Here is a 21641-nt window from a genome sequence, read left to right as displayed (position 1 = left end):
TCTACATACTGTGGGATTTGATTTGCTAAAACCATGTTGTTGGGAGCTGGAGAGATGGTGTGGTAGTTAAGAACACTTGCTTTCAAGGTACAAGGGACCTGGGTTTGGTTCATGACCCACATGTTGATTCACAACTGCCTGAACTCCAGTTTCAGGGAATCAAGCGTATACTCTGGTCTCTGCAGGCACCTGCACACACATAGCACCTGTGCGTATGGGCTGAGAAATAGGTATACAGTTTTCTTATTATGGCAGAGAAAGGCTGACATCATAGAATGAGCTGAAAAGTATTCCTTCTTCTTCAGTGTTCTGCAAGTTTGTGTGAATTTCTATTACTAGTCCCTAAACTGTTCAGTAATATTCATAAATAAAGCCATTTGGAAAGACTTTGGAATTTCTGATAATTTTTTTGGCAGCCCTGGCTAACCTGAAACTCACTGTGTAGATCAGGCAGGACTCTACCAAACAGAAATCCTTTTGCCTCTTCCTACTGAGTGCTATCATTAAAGGGGTGTGCTACCATGACTGACTTGTAAGGTTTTTAATAACAAATCCAGTTTCCTTAGAACTAGGACACTATGGTATCAGTTTCCTTGGTGAAGTTTGTTAGTTTGCTTCTTTTAAAGAAACTTTATACAACGTATTGAATTTGTTGCTCATAAGTTGTTTATAATATTCTTGTGTATTTAGTCACCTTGTGTGTGTGTGTGTGTAGGTGTGTGTGTATGTGTGTGTGTGTATGTGTGTGTGTATGTGTGTGTGTGTATGTGTGTGTGTAGGTGTGTGTGTAGGTGTGTGTGTGTAGGTGTGTGTGTGTGTGTAGGTGTGTATGTGTGTGTGTGTAGGTGTGTGTGTGTATGTGTGTAGGTGTGTATGTGTGTGTGTAGGTGTGTGTGTGTAGGTGTGTATGTGTGTGTAGGTGTGTGTGTGTGTAGGTGTGTGTGTGTGTAGGTGTGTGTGTGTGTAGGTGTGTGTGTGTGTGTAGGTGTGTATGTGTGTGTAGGTGTGTGTGTAGGTGTGTATGTGTGTGTGTGTAGGTGTGTGTGTGTAGGTGTGTGTGTGTGTGTGTAGGTGTGTGTGTGTGTGTAGGTGTGTATGTGTGTGTGTAGGTATGTGTGTGTAGGTGTGTATGTGTGTGTGTGTGTAGGTGTGTGTGTGTGTGTAGGTGTGTGTGTGTGTAGGTGTGTGTGTGTGTAGGTGTGTGTGTGTGTGTAGGTGTGTGTGTGTGTAGGTGTGTGTGTGTGTAGGTGTGTGTGTGTAGGTGTGTGTGTGTAGGTGTGTGTGTGTAGGTGTGTGTGTGTATGTGTGTGTGTGTATGTGTGTGTGTGTATGTGTGTGTGTGTGTAGGTGTGTGTGTGTGTGTGTTGCGTGTTGGTGCTGGGCACATATGTATTGCACACAAATGTATGCAGAGGCTAGAGTTGGACATTGAACGTCTTCCTCAGTTGCTGTCAGTCTTGTTTTTAGAGACAGGTTCTCTCACTGAACCCGGAATTCACCAATTTGGCTAGACTAGCTGGCCAGAAAGCCCCAGGGATCCTCCTGTCTCTCCCTCCCGATTTATATGCATGTCCCACCGCACCCAGACTTTTACTTATATTTTTCAAATCACTATCTGGCTTTCTCATTTTTCTAGAGCAAACGCCAAGTGATCAAGGGAATGACTGTATTTAAGATGCTTGATCAATGTGTAAACACATTGCCTAATTGTTTTCTAGAAATACATTATTTGTCAATACACATTGCTAATTTGGCAATGGAAAAATCCTCATCAATGTGACAGATAGAAATGCTTTCATTGCCACATCTTTGATGACCAAGTGAAAATGAAACCTGTGTTTCCTAACATTCGTCTGCTTTTACTTTTACTGCCACAGAGCAATCGTACGTGCTTATTAAGGCACAATGTGACATTTCAGTGTGTGGTGTGTGTGATGTGACCAGATCAGAGTCATTGGCATATATGACATCTCCGACGTTCATATTTCTTCATGCTGATAGTATTCAAAAACCTCTGTAGTTGTTATTTCAAAATACACAGCTGGTGGTTGCCATCCGTCACACTTACTCTGCTGTGCTCTGGCACACTGAAAACCCTTCTCCCTGTCCGCTCCCACCTTCCCCGTCTCCATCCCCTTTCCCAGCTCTGGAAACCACTACTCTATTTTTGTTTCTATGAGATCAGCTTTCCAGCTCATACACATAAGTGAGAGTATGCAGCTTTTGTCTTTTGTGTACTGGTCTTATGAAATTCAACAGGACACTCTCCAGCTCCACACTGCTGCAGACAATGGCAGAATTTCATTCTGAATCAGTGGCTCTCAACCTGTGGGGTCATGACCCCCGTGGGATTGAACAACCCTTTCACAGGGGTCGCAAATTAGATATCCTGCATATCAGATATTTACATTATGATTCATATCAGTAGCAAAAATACAGTTATGGAGCGGCAATGAAAATAATTTTATGGGGGCAGGTGGTCACTACAATATGAGGAACGGTATTAAAGGGTCACAGCACTAGGAAGATTGGGAATGAATGGTCTAAATGCTGTTTTGTTGTGTATACGTTATTCTGCTTAGTCATCTGTTGATGGACTTCTAGGTCAGTTCTTGCAAAAGCATATGTCTTTGTAACATACAACTCCCATTTCCTTTGGATACACTCTCAGTAGTGGGACTTCTGGTTGACAGCATTCCCTGGCTTCTGTAATTGCTAAACCAGTTCACATGCCCACCAGTGATGATGAGAGTCTCCACCTTTCTCACATCCTCACCAAATGTGTTCTCTTTTGTCTTACCGACGATAACCATTTTAGCTGGGGTGAGAAGGCGTTTCATAGTTTTATTTGGCTTCCCAGGGATTAGTGTCATAGTCACTGTTCCGTCTGCTGTGAAGAGACACCATGACCAGGGCACCAGTTTACAAGAAAGCATTTAGTTGGGGGCTTGCTTACAGTTTCAGAGGTTCTCATAGAATCATAGAATCATCACGGCAGGAGCATAACAGCACACATTGCACTGGAGAAGTGGCTGAGAGTTTTACATCTTCATACACACACACACACACACACAGAGAGAGAGAGAGAGAGAGAGAGAGAGAGAGAGAGAGAGAGAGAGAGAGAGATCCCTTGGGTTTTGAAAGTTCAAAGTCTATCCCCAGTGACACACTTCCTCCAACAAGGCCACACCTCCCAATCCTTCTAATCCTTTCAAAGAGTTCCACTCTCTAATAACTAAGCATTAGAATATGGGAGCCAATTCTCATTCAATCCACCACAATTAGTAATGGTGAGATTTTTCTATGTAGTTATTAACCAGTTATATGACCTCTTTTGAGAAATTCAGGTTATTTACCCATTCATAAATTGAATTGTTGATATTAATTTGCTTGGGTTGTTTTAGTTGCTTATATATTCTGGAAATTAATCCTTTTGGTATAGAGTATAAGTATTTTCTCCCATTTCTATGACTGTCTCTTCACCCTGGTGGATTTTGTTGTTGTTGTTGTTGTTTGTTGTATAGAAACCTTTTGGTTTGCTGTAGTCCCATTTGTTCATTTTTTCTTTTGTTTTCTATACTTTGGAGTCTTATCCAAAAATTCTTGACAAAACCAATTTCCTAACATATTTTCCCTATGTTTTCTTCTAGTAATTTCATTGAATTTAGATTTTTTTTCTGAGACAGGGTTTTTTTGTTTTGTTTTGTTTTTTGTTTTTTTTTTTTTTAAACTCTGACTTTCCTGAAAGTCAGTCTATAGACCAGGCTGGCCTCGAACTCACAGAGATCTACCTGTCTCTGCCTCCCGAATGCTGGGATTAAAGGCGTGTGCCATCATGGCCCAGCATAATTTTGGATTTTACATTCCAGGCCTTGATCAGCTGACAGTTTGAAAGAGAAATGTCCCCTGTAATTCCAGGCATGTGAGTGCTTGGTCCCCAGCTGATGGTGCTGTTTGGGAAGGCTTAGGAGGTGTGGCTTTCCTGGAGGAAGTGTGTCACTGGGGGGTGAACTTGGAGAGCTCAAAGACTGGGACTAAAGTATTCAAGAACTCGGGGAGGCACTTGGGAAGCTGGGGTGCTTGGTTTTAGGTGCACTCTAACTGGATTGGGGAGTTCCTAAAGGACCGGGGAAAGATGAGTCATGGGTATGCCTGTGAGGACACGTTGGAGGAGATGGACAGGTTGAGTGGTGATCTGAGTGGAGAAGATCCACCCTCAGCATCAGTGGGCCTCATCCCAACTGCTAGGAGCCTAGATAGAAGAGAAGGAAGAGGAAAGATGAAATGGCTTCTCACCCTGGAACTGAGACACATGCTTTCCTGTCCCAGGACATCAAACTCCAAGCTGCCTAGTTTATGAACTCCAGGATTTACGCCCTTGTTCCCCTCCTCTCCAGATGTGCAGGCCTGTTGCCTTTTATGGAGAATTATACAGTTAACACCCCTGGTTTGAAAGCCTTGGGACTTGAGCCATGCCATGTCACCAGGGCCCCAAGTTTGCAGTCAGTGTCCTGGGACTTTCAAGTTCCACATTGCACTTACTTTTCTGCAAAATCCCTTCCCATCTGTCTGTTTAATTGGCCCTCCATATCCCTAGATTCTGCAGCCACAGACTTGGCCAACTGTTGATTAAAAATATTCCAAAACAAATATTTGTATTGGATGTATTCCACTTGTCATTGTTCCCTAATGATATACTATTACAGATATTTACATAGTATCTACATATCAAGTATTATAAACAATCTAAAGGTGAGCTAAAGTTCATAGGAAAACTATATGTTATAAGCCAATACTGTGCCGTTTATATAAGGGACTTGGGTGCTGAGACTGGAACCCTGACTAGGGACAGCAATGGAATAAAGAAAAGACAGACACAGGGACACACAGACAGAAAAGATGTGGTCAGGTGGGGTGTGTGCACTTTGGCAGAGCTGATCCTACTCCCACGAGCGATAGGAAACCTCAGTGTGTTTATCATGCACAGCACAGAGGGAGGGGTTAGCTAGTCTCAGTAGGTCTCTGTGGGTGAGAGTCTCAGGTCTGAACATCTGGAAGAAGGAAGCTGCACTAGCTAGTCTTTGTGCACAGTCTAATCCTCTGGACACTTACACTTGGACCAGAAGACAAAGGCTTTGGCCAGTTTCCCATGGGTCCAAGCCCTTGGTCTCTGTCATGGCTGTCTCCATGTCAACAATACACATTCACTCAGCACTTCACCTACTCGGAGTGTCCTCTACTCCTTCCACCCAAGCATCGTTAGACTTGGGTGTCTGCAGAAAGCCCTAGGACCATTCCCCCATGTATCGGGGAAACCACTGTATCTGCACCCCATTGGTTCTGTCTATCTGGAGAATCCAAGCAGAGGCTCCAAAAGAAAGAAGAGCAGAAATTGCTAGTATATCCTTCACCTCTTTGACTCTGATGAGAAATCCTCAGGAGTAGGCATTTTTATTGTCATCCCAGTTTACAGATGAAGAGGTGAAGGCACGGGGAGGTTCAAGTCCATGTCCAAGGCCAGTCTCTACATGGCAACAGAGGCAAGATGTGGGTCCATGCTTTTCACCCTGTCAGTCTCCTGCCTCACTTATCAGACACTCCCTTTCCTTTTCCCTTTCTCCAGCTGGATCCTCCAAACTCTGGCTATCATTGCATCTCAAGAGCATCTTTGCAATAGGATGCTTGGTCTCCAAACCATTGCTATACTGACTCCCACTCCATCCCGCGTGTATGTTTTGATTCTGGGTGTGATGGCTTAAACCAGAGTCTATTCTGTGTATAAATAGATGGGCCAGATACACTCACTGGGATCCAGGCAGGGAGAAACTTCATGCAATCAGACACTCCCATCAGTGCTATTGCAAAATAATGTGTGCTCATTTTGATGATTTTTGATGTGTTGCAAGAATCTGAACTACCATCTGGATCATCAAGATATTTAAAATATAATCTTGAAGAATGTGTGTGATGAGCACATTTTGGTATACTCTGACAATCGCGTGTTAGTGTCTATTGTGATAACCCATTTAGCCAAAATATTAAGTGAATCTGACCTTATCCTGCCATACATATGCTGGTTCTATTTGCTTATCTACTGTCTGTCTGTCTGCATGTGTTCATGAGTATGCATGAATGTGGAAGCCAGAGGTTGTTGTTATATATGTTCCTCTGATACTCTCCAACTATTTCTTTGAGAAAGAGTCTTTCACTGAACCTGGAGCTCATTGACTTGGCAAGAGTAGTAAGATCCAGAGACCCACTTATCCCGCCTGGCCAGTGCTCGAATTACAGATGCACGCCACTGCATCTGTTAGGTCCTAGGGAGCAAAGTCAGGCTCTCATGCTTGAGCAGCAAGAACTTTACCAACTGAACACTCTCCCCAGCCCTGTGTTCTGGCCTTTTCTAGAACATTACAGGTACCTCATCTTTGGAGTCAAGCTCACTATAACGAAGGAGAATCTGTTGGCGTTCATTTCTATGAATGTCCAAACGTGAGTGGTCATGGGTGGCCTATCCCAGCAGAACTTGCTCCTGAGGTTTGGTTCCATGCCCAGGCCTGAGATGGACTGGACCAGAAGAGAAGTGGTCACAGCCAGAGCAGATGTGACCATGGCTCAGGGTGACAGCGGCATGAAAGCTGGGCTGGGGGGGTTTCTGTCACCCTAACATGGTTTGGCCCTGGAGACTGGCATGCCCTCCAGGCTGATACCTTTTAAGAAAGAGGTGGAAGAGCAGGGATTATTTGCTTTATTCTCTGTCCTTGATGGGGAAGAAAGTGTGAGTGAATCTTTCCAAAAGGAAGCATGTGCGATCTGAGTTAAGTCTTGACCTGGAAACTGTGGCCAGCAGCAGGCCAGGCACTGGGCCAGAGAGTCGGGGACATCAAAGAATGATGGGTCCAGTCCTGCTTTTGAGTGGTTGCCAGACATTTTTAATGTTTGTTGTTCTTGGCTCCCAGCAACTAGAAAAGCATGCCTCCCACACTGGTAGGGAAAATGCAATACTCAATGACTTCAGGCTTTTGCCCTCTAGGGATTTGGTACCAGCTAGGGACACTGTGGGGGATTAAAGGGTTTGCTTCTCTGGAGGGGCTGGAGAGCCAGCAAGTGAGACAAGAGTGGGTGGGTAGCAGGTTGCAGGAAGGAGAAGATAATTTCCTTCTATGCCTGTCTCCTTCCTTTCCATGTGGGCCTTTTGCTTGCCATGGGCTGGAAGATGAGGACGGAGCAAGGTCTTGGACAGGGACTCTCCCTATCTGAAATGCTATCACATCACGCATGGAAGACAAACACACTGAGCAGATCCTACAATGAAGGCTTTGTGACACAGAGCAGGGGAGCTGTTCCTATTGGACAGTGGGGGTCAGTGAGTGTCGGGTTCTCTAGGGCCCCCATGCAGCAGAGCCATGGTCTTCCTACCGAATGGGCACGATTCTCCTCTCTTCCCCGGAGCCTGCCGACTGTGAACACAACCAGTTCGGTCCAACATTCATTCACTTTCGTGCTGTCTGTTATTGCTAACTGGCACCCACTTTTCTAGACGTGGCACAGCATGGGTGTGATTACATATGAAATGTTTCCAAGGTCACCATGGTTCCAGGGTGAGGACTGTGTGACATCTCAGGCAGTTGTCCAGGGCACCTTCCCTCAGCACAGCTGACTCAGGCTGGGGCATAGCTCAGTGATGAGCTCCTGTCTGGCGTGTGTGTGTAAAAGGCCTTGGGTCCCATCCCCAAGACCACAGAAACAAACAAAGAAACACAACACGCATGCACACATACATGCAAAGCCTGGCTCTTAGAACTCATCCCCTCCTAGAATTTCACTTATACTGGATTAGTAAACCTTTACAAATGTCCTGTGAAGAATGCTAATCTCATCCTGCTTTATAGATGGCAAAACTAAGATGTGCGAAGGTAAATATTTTAAGGTTAAAATTATGTTCCAAACTGCCCAGGTTGAAATTATCCATCCTCCTGATGATATCTGGGTGTCCTTGGGGGTAAGGAACAGGACTGAGAAATGAATCCAGACAGCCACCCAAACTCCAGGGAATCTGCGGGGGTGGGGGTTGATGCTGAGGGACATGCCCTGCTTTTAAGGAGATAACAAAGAATGCAAAGATATATTGTCCAGGAAGCATACTCCAGGCTCCAGTCCAGCGTGACATAAGAATACCCAATTTAGAAAGAGAAATGGCCTTTCTTGGGGGAAAAGCAGAAGGGAAACATATTCCAAGTTCATTACCTGGCACTTAAATACCTAGACATTGACAGAAATAGGCAGCGCTTCAGATAAACCCACCTGCTTCAGGTGGTCCCAAGCTGAGCCCGCTTCTGCAGGGTTGAATGTGGCTTTCCGCTGCACCCCTCCCAAACCCTTCCTTTTGCCATTCTTTGAAAAGAGAAAAGAAAAGGAAACCAAAACCTCATCTGGAAGACTCAAAAGCACAAAGAGAAAAGTGATTTCTCATGAGCAGTGGAACCTAGGTAGTCCCAGCGCCTAGGATGTGTTATTCTCACAGGCTAGGAACTGACAATAGTTTGTGAATAACTAGCATGGGCAATCAAAGCCAAAGGGAAACAGAAAAGGCTTTACTAAGGAGCCTTGAGTGGCTGGGAATGTGGTTCAGTGGGTAGAGAGCTTGCCTCTCCAGAGCTGTATAAAAACTGGGTGCAGTGAGGGGAACCTGTAATCCCAGCACTCAGTGTGTGGAGACAGGAGGATTAGAAATTCAAGGTCATTCCATCCTTAGCTACAAGCCAAAGGACAGTCTATGCTACAGGAGACCCTATCTCAAAAAGAAAAACTCCTTTTGTTTAATTGGAAACAGATATTAAAATTCTTGTAATTAGAAATTTAAGACCATCTTTCATCTATGTGCTACCAACAGTTGGTTATAAAACGAACGAAATATTCCTTTGCTATCATATTCCCAAAACAATGAGAAGCAAAAACTCAAGGAGATAGTTGCATGCCCACATCCACAAAAGTAAGCTCTCCAAAAAACCAAAAGGAGCAAAGAGACCATGATGGAGCAGGGAACCCGAGTGTCCATTGGTGAACGAGTAGAGAAGCAGAGGGCCAAACACACACAGGGCAGACTGTCACTCAGCCAGAACGCGAAGTGGGTTCTGAGACTTCCTGTAACAGGCTAAACCATGGAAGCAGAGTGCTTGAGGAGCGCAGCTGGACACAAAGGATGGAAGTTGCGTAACTCCACTCAGGCGGGTTCCTAGAGCAGGCAGAGTCGTGAGGACAGAATCAAGGCTACAAGTCAAGCCATTCATGGGTACAAGGTTGTGTTTGGGTTGATGGACAGGTTCCAAAGACACACAGTGGCTACGGTTCATAGCACTGTGAACTGTTAAAACTTAATACAATAAAATTCCTGGTATGTATGTTTTACCATGATGAGAAAAAAAACAATAATTAAATAGCCAAGCAAAAGACCTATGTATAGGCAGGGAAGAGCACTCCCACCGTCCACAGCATCTTCAGAAGGAATCAGTGTGACAAGATCTGGAAAGAACCCATAGGAAGAAATTACAAAATTCCACTAAGGCTCCCAAAGAGTTCTAAAAGTGGAGAGAGAGGGGGAGACACTATGTTCCTGGTGGAAAAAACTCAAATTTGGTAAGGATATCATTTCTCCACAAATGTATCTCTAAATATAAGGCAACCCCAGTCAAAACCCAGATACCGTTTGGCACTAAACCAAACGACTCTACAGCCTAGCATAAATACTAAGCACGAAATAAGCAAGAGCAGCTCTGTAGAGAAAATGGGCAAAGGAAAGGGAAGAGGGGAGAAGGAGGAGAAGCAGGGAAGAAGGTAGAGGAGAGGGTCTCACTGGCATTAAAAAAATAACTGTTCATTCTTGGGGTACCAACCCCAGACTAAAGAGTAAAACAAAATATGGAATGCAAAAACAAATTTTAAAAATTGCATTTAATAAAAAGCTACATCTCAAGAGATTAGCCAAAAATGGAATTTTTTTTTAAAATGGTGCTGAGGGATCTACATTTGTGTCAAAATTGTGCAGAACAAAGTCCTACTAAAGAGCATATGAGTGACACCGAGGGCGGGATAATGCCAGTGTCCCAGTGGTGTGATTGCACTATCATTTTGCAAAAAAAAAAAAAAAATTATCATTGGAGGAAACTGGGTAAAAGGGAAATAATGCCTTCCCATATTACTTCATACAGATACGTGTCCATCTGCAATTACCTCAAATAAAAGCTTTAATTAAAATGATGCAAACTATTTTAAAACATTAGACTGCTGAAATTTTAAATTAACATCTCTATTATTTTTAAAGATTTTTAAGTTTTATTTTCTGTAAGTGAATGTCTTGCCTGTACATGTGTATACCACATGAGCGCTATGCCTACAGAGGCCAAAAGAGAGCATCAGATCCCCTGGAACTGGAGTTTCAGGTTGCTGTGAGCAGGCATGGAGTTCTGGAACTTGAACCTGGGTCCTCTACAAGAGCATCCAGTGCTCTTAACCGCTGAGCCATCTCTTCAGTCCAATATTATATTTTTAAAATACTAGAACCCTAAGTATATTCCCAGGGCAAGGAAGGATTTTTCATGACCTCCAAGTCAAAAACTCAAAGTGATTCTTTTGTGTGGAAATCAAACTTTTGTCTAACTACAAAACATTTATGTGAGAATAAAAGGCAAACACACATAGAAAAAATTATTTGCAATGCATATAAAAGTCAGAATTTAAGTTGAAAAGGGATGGGAAGGCAGGGTAGACCTGGGAGGAGTGGGGGTGGATATGATCCAAATACATTGAATGCTTGTCTGAAATTCTCAAAGAATAAATAAAATAGCATATTCTTAAAAGAAGACCTTAAACTTTCTTAACATATGAAGGGTTCCTATAAATCAATAAAAAGGATAAATGTTTTCATAGGAAATGGACTAAAGATGAAAATATACAACTCACAAAAGAAGAAACAAAACATGAAGGAAAATATAGGGAATGGAGTGGAAATGCAGAGGCAGAAAAGGCGAAATCCAGAGGTCAGTCCAGGCGTGCACAGTGAGTGCCCGCATCTTCACTGGCGAGGCGAGGTTTGGCCTTTGGCGGCGAATGTGTGTTGAATAGGTCCTTGGAGATAAAGAATACAGGCGACCTGCCGAGCTGAAGATACAGTCGAGATGCAGTTAGGAGAAAAGTGGGGGTAGAGAGTGGTTTTTATGGGGAAGAGGGCACGTTAGGTGAAGTTATGTGGTAGAGCCTATTCTGCCAACAGAATTAGAAATGATGTCATCGGAAGAACATGCCTCTGTGTCTGTTACAGAGAGCCTCCACGGCAGTGCACTCAGATGATGCTCTCAGCCATTGTCTTCTGGGTCCTTTGTCTGCATCTGAGGCTGGTACCGCCGCCGCCCCCAGCATTTTATCCCTTCCATTCCTTGGTGGATGACAATGTGCCATCTCTCCTCCCCAGAGGGTTCACATTTGGACTTCTGAAGTCACTCACTTGAAAGCCTGGCATTTATGTTACCAGCTCAGAGTTCACAGAAGTGGCTGAAGTCATTGTTTGTTCCCTTCGTATTAAAATAAATCCTAACAGATACCTCTTTTGTGCTGGCTCTCCCTCTCCCCGCACCCTTTTCTTTTTTCTCTTTGTAAGTAACTAACACGCCACGGCATTATCATACTTTTGAACATCCCCTCTGGCAGCTAAGTTATGTAGGCTGATCCCAATTGTACCACAAACACCATAATACTTTTTAGAAAGGTTTCTCGTGGGCTGGCAATAGACACCAAGCCTGATGACCTGACTGAGATCCCTGGAGCCTCCGTGGCCGAAGGAGAGAAACAACTCCAGAGAGTTGTTCTCTGATCTACCTATCTACACTGTGGCGCCTGTGAACACACAGGCACACACAAAATAAATAAGTGTGGGTTTTTTTTTAATTAAAATAGTTTCTCTTGTGGCTTTGGGCAAAGGAAAGCTATAACCACTTTCTGAAACTAATATTACCAAAATTAAACATTATAAAGAGAAAGCCTGAACACAGCTCCCTGGAAGACCAGTTTAGTACAGCGCAGTGATTTATTTTGTTACGTCTAAAAGAAATGAGGAGTCTTGTGTACCACGAAAGGCTCCTTCGAAGAAGTGGAGGGAAGAAATGGAGAGAAAGGTATAACAGGGGGAATGAGAAAATGAGGGAAGGCGAGGGGAAAAGGAAGAAATTTTTTCTGATAAGAACTTTGGTTCAAGAGCTACCGTCATAGTGAACGTGAGACTGCCTCACATTCCGAGAACATGTAGTGCACTTGCTCATAAAATGGCAACAGGAAATTTCATGTTTGAAGGAAATAAGGAAGACTGTATGTCTTGATTAGGGTTTCTATTGCTGTGGGGAGACACCATGACCACAGCAACTGTTTTAAAGGAAAACATTTAATTAGGTGGCTTACAGTTCAGAGGTTTAGTCCATTATCATCCTGGTGGAATAGGGAGGCATGCAGACAGACATGGGGCTGGAGGAGGAGCGAAGAATCCCACATCTTTGATCCACAGGCAACAGGAAGTGAACTGAGACCCTGGGTGTGACTTGAGCATTTATGAGACCTCAGATCCTGCCTCCACAGTGACACACTTCTTCCAACAAGGTTATACGTACTCCAACAAAGCCATACGTCCCTATGAGCTCATGGGGGCCAATTACATTCTAACTACCACAATGTGGGAAAGCATTTGGACGACAGTGTAATGATAACTCATTTGTTTCAAATCCTTTTAAAAAAAACACTTTATCTGGGTGTGAAGGCACACAGCTATAATTTCAGCACTGGGGAGGCAAAGGTAAAAGCAGAAAATCTCTGTGAGTTCAAGGCCAACAAGGTCTACCTAGTGAGTTCCAGGCTAGCCAAAACTATAAAGTAAGATCTTGCCCCACAAGTTAAAAAAAAAAAAGAAAATACTTCTTCTGAATAATTTACAAAATAAGAACATCACACACCGACTTCTCTAAAGAGGCCTCAAATCATATGCCCACTCCAAACTCCATCCAGATGTGTCCAACCTATGGGCCTAGGGTCATACATGTCCTGGAATATCTATCAAGGTGGCACAACACATCCATATATGACATCCTGTCAAAATGTCGAACCCCTGCTTATACCATCTCTGTGAACTTCTCTGCGGTCAAAATGTCCTCAATGACGGTTTTCCATTTCTTCTGCTTGAATTTGATTAGACTAACTCATTTTCATGTCTGCACTATTTCAACAGTTCATCGAAACCCCCCAGGAACTTAACATCCCCCTGGTTCTGGGCACACTCTAAGAACTGTGTCCTCCTGAAAACCAAGGCCCACCAGGCTGTGTGGATGCACCAACCAGTGCCCTGGGGCTCCTGGTAGGCAATGCCATGCCTGCTAGGTTCAGAGTATCCACCCACGGTGAAGCCCACAATGATGGCATGAGCCAGTGTGTGCCCAACAGCAGAGTCTGTGGTCACACTGCTGCAGTAGCTGCCAGCTGAGTTTTAGGCCCATCCTCTGGGGGTGTAGATACTGCTGGAGACTAAGCTTCCATGAAGGTCCTGGCTAGCAAAAGAGGTCACGCAGGAACTGCAGACTCAGGTTCCTCATGAAGTCCTGCATGCATGCATGCCTGTTCCATAAGTGCAAAATTCTCTACCTCACATCCCTGTGGTGTCACTTAGCATCCCTAATCCACCCTTGCTCTTGTTACAAGATGGCACATGGAGGCTGAACCACGAAGGGCAGAGAGCTTCATGGTTCCGTAGATTCTGTAGCATTGTCTTTGTCTTTGGTTTTCAAGCTAGGTTTCTGAGGACATGAGGGTACCCTGAAGGTATTTAAGAGGCTGCTAGATAGGAAAGATGGGGTTCTGAGCAGAGTGGGGTAAGGACCATCCTGGATCCAGAAGCAGAGCTCAGTTTTGCGGGTACCAAGGACCAGTCTAGGGGACCCTTCCATGATGACGCTGTGCAGAAGAAAATTCAAAATGGCGGACAGAGCTCCAGAGGCCTTACCCAGCAGCCCAGAGAACAACGCTGTCTTCTTTCAATAAAGAATTGATAACTCCTCAAGACGCCTTGGCCAGATCATCTCCCTGGAGTTGAGGAAGAGGCAGCCTCCCTCATGTGCCAGGCACTGTGGTAACATTCTATTTAATTGAACCATTTCTTCCAAGTCTGGGGGAGGGCAATTTAGTTCAGGAGAGAACATAATTATATCTACTTGCTTTTAAGAAGTACTTTCAAGATTTAAAAGTTAGGAAGCGCTAGAATCAGGATGCTGCCTTGAGATAAGTAAATCACATGATCCTCCCCCCACCGCACCCCCCCGCTTCAGATGAGGATGGAGTCAGAAATAATGACGGAATATATTGCCACCAGAGCCGATGTCAGCTGTCATCCCAGCAAATGTTTGCGAGGAGGAAAACGGTCTGCGAAAGCATGAAACACATAACCAGAATCCCCTGTCTCTTGTGTCTCTCTCAAGGAAATGAAATTTTAAATTCCTCCTTGGGAGTGGGTGTGTTCTGGTTCCCAGGAGGCCAGTTTTTGTAACTTGAGTACAAAAATGACTGTAATCCATAGTAAGGCAACTGATTTAGAGAACCCCAATTTGTCACATCCAAGTTATCAGCTTTTATACTTGAATAGCAATAATTTAAGCCTTACTTGTATTCACTGCTAAAGTCTTTAGTCCTTAAATCAAGAAGTTATCTGGGAAATGGCTTACTCTATTAAAAGAATTCCCAGTCCTTTGTCAAAGGTGGCTTGCTGTTATTAAAATAAAGAGGAGTCATAACCTTAAGAATATCAAATTCCAAAAATACCTTTAACCTTAGGAAGGACATGTAACATCTCCATCCGCAGTGCTTACTGTGGGGTGTTAGTGCTTGAGGGATGAGGGAGACACTGCTTCCCTCTGGCTCCCTGAGGACCCTGGGGAGCATGTTCAATCGGTCTGCAATGCCTTTTTCACTTGAGAGATGGAGTTGGTATTCATGTAGACAGGCAATCTGCCTGGCGGGCGTAATGAGACCCCAACAGATGCCCAGGGCTCATCTTCCTGCGCTGAGCAAATCAACAGAATGAGCCAGGTCCAAACCGCGGACCATTCGAACTCAACAGGTCTTAGAGTTCACCTAGGTCCCCCACCCTCATTTTATGGAAGGGAAGACCAGAACAAGATTTGTGCCGTGATGTACTTCGGTTACGGATGGTTGGGACGGGAGTGCAGAGTGATACCAAACTAGAGTGGTGGCTCTGAGCAGGTTTTAGGACTCAGCCTGTCAGGATTCTTCACTGTGATGGGCAAGGAGTTCTCATGTGAAACCCAGTCACCACCCCTGAACACAGTGTCTGACTCCAGCTAAGGGAGCCTATGTAATCTGTCATCGTAGCGCCTCCTCCTACCCTTGAGAGCTGAAATGACAGTCAAGAGGCCTTCCTCTCAGCGAGCTGGAGAGGGTCAGTACTTCTGAACCAACAGAACAGAGGAGGAAAATCTTTGAGTCAGCCCCTCTTCTCTGCTACACAGAGTAGCTGCAACTGCGATGATCAACTTCAGTTATGGGATTCCGAGTGCCCCGTGGCCAAATCAACCAGCGTTTCTATTTTGGAAGGGAAAAGTCTCAGTAATTCTTCAGCCCCAAGGCTGTCCTTATCGTCTAAGTAAGGAACTGGACTCGGGCCCAAATGTAGGGCGAGTCAAGGACCTGCATTAAAACAAGTCACCTTTAACCTAGAGTACAGCCCACAAGCAGACACTCATTAGGAAACCCCCTTTAGACCAGTGTCCACCTCAGTCTGTGGATCCGTATCTCTCTCTTCGTCCTTCCCCTCTCCTATAGCTACAACATGGAAATGGATCTGCACCTGCAGAGCGTCTGCACTGTAGAAGGTGGATTGGCAGACAGGGTGGTCTACATGGCTGTATCCCCAGTGGTTTGTGTGTTAAGGCTTGGTCCCTAGTACTGCGGAGATTTGTAGTGGAAAGCCATAGGATGTGTTGCCCTACATAAGAAATTAATTTACTTCTCATGAGACCCTAGTTAGTTCTCATGAGAGAATTACTATTTAAGAAAAAAAAAACAAGATCACAGTCTTAATCCCAGCAGTCAGGAGGCAGAGGCAGGCAGATCTCTGAGTTCAAGGCTACCCTGGTCAACAAAGTAAGTTCTAGGACAACCAAGGCTACACTGAGAAACTCTTGTCTCAAACAAAAAAGCAAGATGGCCACCATCCTCACTTCTGTTTCCTGTCTTGCCACACGATCACTCCCTCTCTCTTGCCCTTGCTCCCTCAATAATCACATCTGCCATGACAGGCTGCAGGGCAGAAGAGCCCTCAGCAAAGTTGTTCAAAGTAGTCAGGGTTCTCCAGAGAGACGGACTGACAGGATAAATATATCTTGCAATGTGTTATTAGATTGGCTTACAGGATACCGCCTGGGTCATTCAACACTGGCCATTTACACGCTGAAGAGATGAGAACACGCCAGAGCTGGTTACCTCAGAAGTCCCACCCTGGTACTAAATGCCCAGAAGATTCGGTGTTTTCACACTGGACTGGTAAGAAGTCTAGTGTCAGCAAAGGGTGGTGACATCACCAATAGCGGGGGGCGGGGGGACACAGACCACCAGCAAGGAGTGACAGCAAGAGAGAACTCTCTGGAAAGGCCCTGGGACATACTTATTCCATGCAAACCCATGACGCCATGTGTGGAGCCAGCCTAGCATGAAGAAAGCCTTGGTGGCAAGGCAGGTAGCCTGTCCTCTGCCAAGAAGACCCCTGAGGGCTCTTATTCACGGTGCACGTCACTCTTTTGTTTGAACATTTATAGACATTTATTATTTCAGGTCAGTGTAAACATTGACAAACTTTCTTTCAGATAATTAAATAGTCTACAACTCAGGCCAGTAGGTAAAACCTGGACAGGGCAGCGTGACCTCTGAATTTAGGGTTTCTTACAGGAGCATGGGCAACTTCTCAGTGGCTATAAGAAAACGTCTCTTCTTCCCCAGCAACCATTAATTGTATTTATTTGGGAAGGGATGGGACCTCGTGAGCGTTTCCCCACTGTGACAGAATGTTAATGGGCCTAGCCTTGTGTGGCCCTTGCACTGAGAACCAGGGATGCTAAGAGTTCAAGAACATAAGGACCACATCTTGCTGATTGCGTGGTGTGTGTGTGTGGTGTGTGTGTGTGTGAGTGTGTGTGTGTGTGTGAGTGTGTGTGTGTGTATACGAATCAACCTTGGGTGTTGTTCCTTGGGGTTATCCACTATTGGTTTTTGAACAGGGTCTCTAATGGACCTGGAAATCACCAGGTAGACCAGCTGGCCAGACAAGGATGCCGCCGGGATCCCCCTGTGTCCTCCTCCCTGGTGCTGGGATTACAGTCACATGCCGCACCCGGGTCTTTAATACACGGGTTCTGGGGTTGAGCTCAGATCCTACACTTTACCCGCAGCGCTATTTCCCAAGCCTTCAGTGCTCAGCTGTCCACGGTGCCGCGGCTCTTACCATTTTCTGTTACTTTGACTAATTGAAGCGATGGCTGTGATCTAGTAAGCCCAGCAGATGACCAAAAGCCATAACGATTTCTTCCTTAGTTAAGAACTCCTCTAAAACCAAATCAACAGATGGAATCCAGAAACGTTCAATTCTCGGAACAAGTCCCTGAGTCGCTAAAAGCCTTGCTCATTGGGGGAAAACCAATCCCCCCAGCTTCTCAGTGTCACTGCACTGTACCCAAAAGTGCCGGGGTCACCCTGCCTGGAGTGAGGCTTCAGACCCCCTGTGGTGAGAGAACTCTGCTTGCATTTACTCCTTGTCCCATCATGGTTTCTCTTGTGAATAACTCATTTGTCCTAGCCTTGATGTGGGCTCTCTGAGGTCAAGGGTCACCATTTTCCCGAGATCAACCGTGCCTGCTTGCAGGAGACCAGCACATGGAGCTTGGTGACAGCTAACTTCCCCAGAGAAGGAGAGGTGGAGTGGATCCGTGGACCTTGTCTGAGATGCCACTGCTTCCTCTCAGACACTTGTGTGCAATTCCGCCCTAGTTGCTTATGGCCTTGGAGTCTCAGGGGGTCCTCCAGTGGCCAGGCTGGGGAAGGTAACTGACGACTCCATTGATGTGGCTATGGGAAGACCATCACCCAGGCTGGGTGAAGACTTTCCACTCTGGTGTAAGCAACCCCTCACCCTGTGTGCTTTAGGTAAGCCCAGTCAACTTTCTGATTCCCTGCGGTGAAGTTCAGTGGGATCATAATCTGGTTTGTCATTGGGACCTTGTAAGCAGGATCATATTTTGAGATGTCTCTTGACCTCATAACCAAGGAATAGACATTGTTTATTTCTCATAAGGAACTTACAAGGAGCTTGTCTGAGTCATCTTAGATGGCTTGTCTTAATTCATTCTGGGTGCTGTAACAAATGCCCCAGGCTGGCTTCTAAACAGAGAAATAGATTGCTCACAGTTCTGAAAGTTCAAAGTCAAGTCTCTCATAGAATCTTTGCTGTGTTCTCATATGGCAGAAAGGATGACGTTCTCTGGGCTGTCTTTTGTTGTAGTTGCTGTTGTCTAGACCTGGCTGCCTTTGAACTCCCGTGTTATCTAAGATATTTGGTCCTCCTGGCTCCATCTCCTACATGCTGGATTGCAGGAACCTGTTACCATGCCTAGCTTATCAGACAAGCACCCTACCAACTAAGTCACATCTCCAGCCCCCAAGGTATCATTTTCAAGGACTCGGATGCCCTCCCAGAAGGTCCTACCCCCATAGGCTAATTACCTCACAAAGGTTCATCTTCAAAAACCAACAATTTGTGGGTGAAAATCAGCATGGGAATTTGGGATGATAAACTACTCCTATCATGACAGGGACATGAACACATACTGCATGGGCTCAGTCATCTGCTTTCTGTCTTCCACAGGGAGCAGTCACAAGCTCTCCTGGTTCAGGGACTCCACTGAGGCCATCAGAGTAGCGCCAAGTTCCTCCGACCATGGGGAGCTAATTTCCCGACACACTGGTGACTTGGTGGTGTTCTTTTGCACGGAATAGAACACAACATTGTTTGAAACCTACTTGTTAAACTCGGTGCACTTAACTCATCAAACTTAAGTCTCTACAGCTCTAACCACCTCATCTGAACTTGGGATACAAATGAATATCCTAACCATTTCTTTCCGTGATGGAGATACATAAGCTCCTCCACTGCAAGGTGACTGAGGGGGCTTGGGATTTTAAAGCAAGAAGAGATGATATTCTGATTTTTTTTCTCCACCATTAAGGGTCCTAGCCCTCAAAATCTCCATTCCATTTTTCCCTGCCCCTCATTCCTTCTTTACCCTTATCCCATCTATTCCTCTATATCCTATTTTTCTAGAAGCAAAACTCAATGTTTTCTTTCATTATCTTGACTTGAGGCCTTTAGTTTCCCAATTAGACATAGCTGAGAACCAAGCATGCTGAGAACTGTGACTTTAGTTGGATAATTGAGTAGTTATGAATGCATAGGTCAGGTGCCTTGGAAAAGTGGTCCCTTGACTTCATTACCATGAGCTCATAACCCCCAAAACCCACACATCCAAAGATCTCATCTAACCATTTCCCAGGGGAACCTATGACAGGCAGCCACTGGTTGACCCATAGCAACAAGAAAAGCGATGGGCTTTCGGGATTTACAAGCAAAAGACGATGGCTTTCTCATTGTGATGGACACAATGAGAGAGCTGAACTTGAAAATAAAGGAAAATGTATGAGGACCAGAGTTTAGATCCTCAGAGTTCATGAAAAGGTCAGGTAGGCATGGCAACTGCCTGTATCCCAGCACTCAGGAGGGGAGACTGGGCATCCCCAGGGCAAGCTGACCGGCTAACCTGGCAGCAATCAGTGAGCTCCAGTTTCCGTCGAAGACCCTGCCTTAATAAGTCAAGTGGGATGCAGTTTAGGAAGATACCCAACATCAACTTCTGGTCCCCAAATGCATATGAACACACATGCAAGTGCACATACACACACACACACACACACACACACTTATTACATACATGCACATACAAACAAGAGAAAAGGAACTGCCATCACTATTCGTATGTACCATCTGCCTGTACAGTGCCTCCTTGGTTTCAAGGACCTTCTGTGTAATCTTCCTAGAACCCTAAGTCTAACCTTCTACCACCTTACGTAACACACACTATACCAATTGTCTTGCAGAACCAGAGATCCAGGGAGACAAGAGCTCTGTTTTTTTCCCAGTTCTGTTAGTAAAATGTATGAATTTTTTGAGTCTGCATAAGCCTTTATTTTTGTAGGAGTCTTTGTATCTCTGAGCAAGGTCAGTTGATTGTGGCTGCTCATGTTCCTTCGTGTACAAGGGACATTCAACAAAAGGAGGGCAGGAGGCTGAAACCTAGTCATATCCTCGTCTCTAACCCTTTTATTCCTGGCAGGATCCACTCAGAGAAGAGGAGCCTTTTCCTGCCTTGCACAATAGCACCATATGGGCCTGTATCAGGCAGCTCTAGGCCGAACAACAACCTTCCAGTGGAGATGGGGGTTCTCTGCTTTCCGAGAAAGGCTGGGGCTAAGAGATTTTAAAACACTGTTTTCTCCAGCCCTTCAGCAGCCTGCAAGCCCATCCACCAAACCCACACTCAGCCAACCGCTCGCTCACTCTTGTCTCCTCTGCTTTTTGTCTTCGTCAGGGTTTGGGATGACAACACCAGCCACAATAGGAGGGAAGATCTTTCTGATCTTCTACGGTCTCATTGGATGTGCAAGCACCATCCTCTTCTTCAACCTCTTCCTCGAGAGGCTGATCACAGTCATCGCCTACGTCATGAGATCCTGTCACCAGCAGCAGCTGCGGAGACGTGGGGTAGTGACCCAGGACAACATGAAGGCCCCTGAGAAGCGTGAAGCCGACAGCCTGGCTGGCTGGAAGCCCTCTGTGTACTATGTCATGCTGATCCTATGTTTGGCATCCGTGGCCATCTCTTGTGGAGCCTCGGCTCTGTACGCCACCATGGAAGGCTGGAGCTACTTTGACTCTCTCTACTTCTGTTTTGTCGCTTTCAGTACCATTGGCTTTGGGGACCTGGTCAGCAGCCAGAATGCTCAGTATGAGAGCCAAGGACTCTACCGCTTCGCCAACTTTTTCTTCATCCTCATGGGTGTCTGCTGTATCTACTCCCTGTTTAATGTCATCTCCATCCTGATCAAACAGACTGTGAACTGGATCCTGAGGAAACTGGATAGTGGGTACTTCCCACAGTGTCAGAGAGGACTCCTGCGGTCCAGGAGGAATATGGTGATGCCCGGCAACATCCGGAACAGGTGCAACATCTCCATAGAGACGGATGGGATGATGGAGAGTGACACGGATGGGCGACGTCTCTCAGGGGAGATGATCTCCATGAAGGACACCAACAAGGTCTCACTGGCTATCCTGCAGAAGCAGTTGTCCGAGATGGCCAATGGTGGACCCCACCCGTCCAATTCATCCTCCAGGGATGATGAGTTCTCAGGGGGTGTGGGAGCCTTTGCAGTAATGAATAACAGGTTGGCAGAGACAAGCGGAGATAGGTAGGAACCAGGAGTAGCTACTAGATGAA

At 45.4% G+C, this 21641-nt stretch overlaps 1 protein-coding gene across 3 annotated transcripts in view; it reads left to right on the top strand.

The window, feature by feature from the left end:
• Kcnk13 (potassium two pore domain channel subfamily K member 13) overlaps positions 1-21641 on the top strand; it is a 104280-nt gene that overhangs the window by 81889 nt on the left and 750 nt on the right. For all 3 annotated transcript variants that reach the window (XM_075948712.1, XM_075948713.1, XM_075948711.1), the window contains one exon: positions 20733-21641. This exon is cut by the window's right edge and continues 750 nt beyond it. In XM_075948712.1, coding sequence (XP_075804827.1) covers positions 20733-21616 — 884 coding nt within the window. In that variant the 3' untranslated portion in view covers positions 21617-21641. The remainder of the gene's footprint in view (positions 1-20732) is intronic.

This window comes from Microtus pennsylvanicus, chromosome 14, assembly GCF_037038515.1.
Source record: "Microtus pennsylvanicus isolate mMicPen1 chromosome 14, mMicPen1.hap1, whole genome shotgun sequence".
Classification (NCBI taxonomy): Eukaryota; Metazoa; Chordata; class Mammalia; order Rodentia; family Cricetidae; genus Microtus; species Microtus pennsylvanicus.
This window is presented reverse-complemented; position numbering and strand designations above follow the sequence as displayed.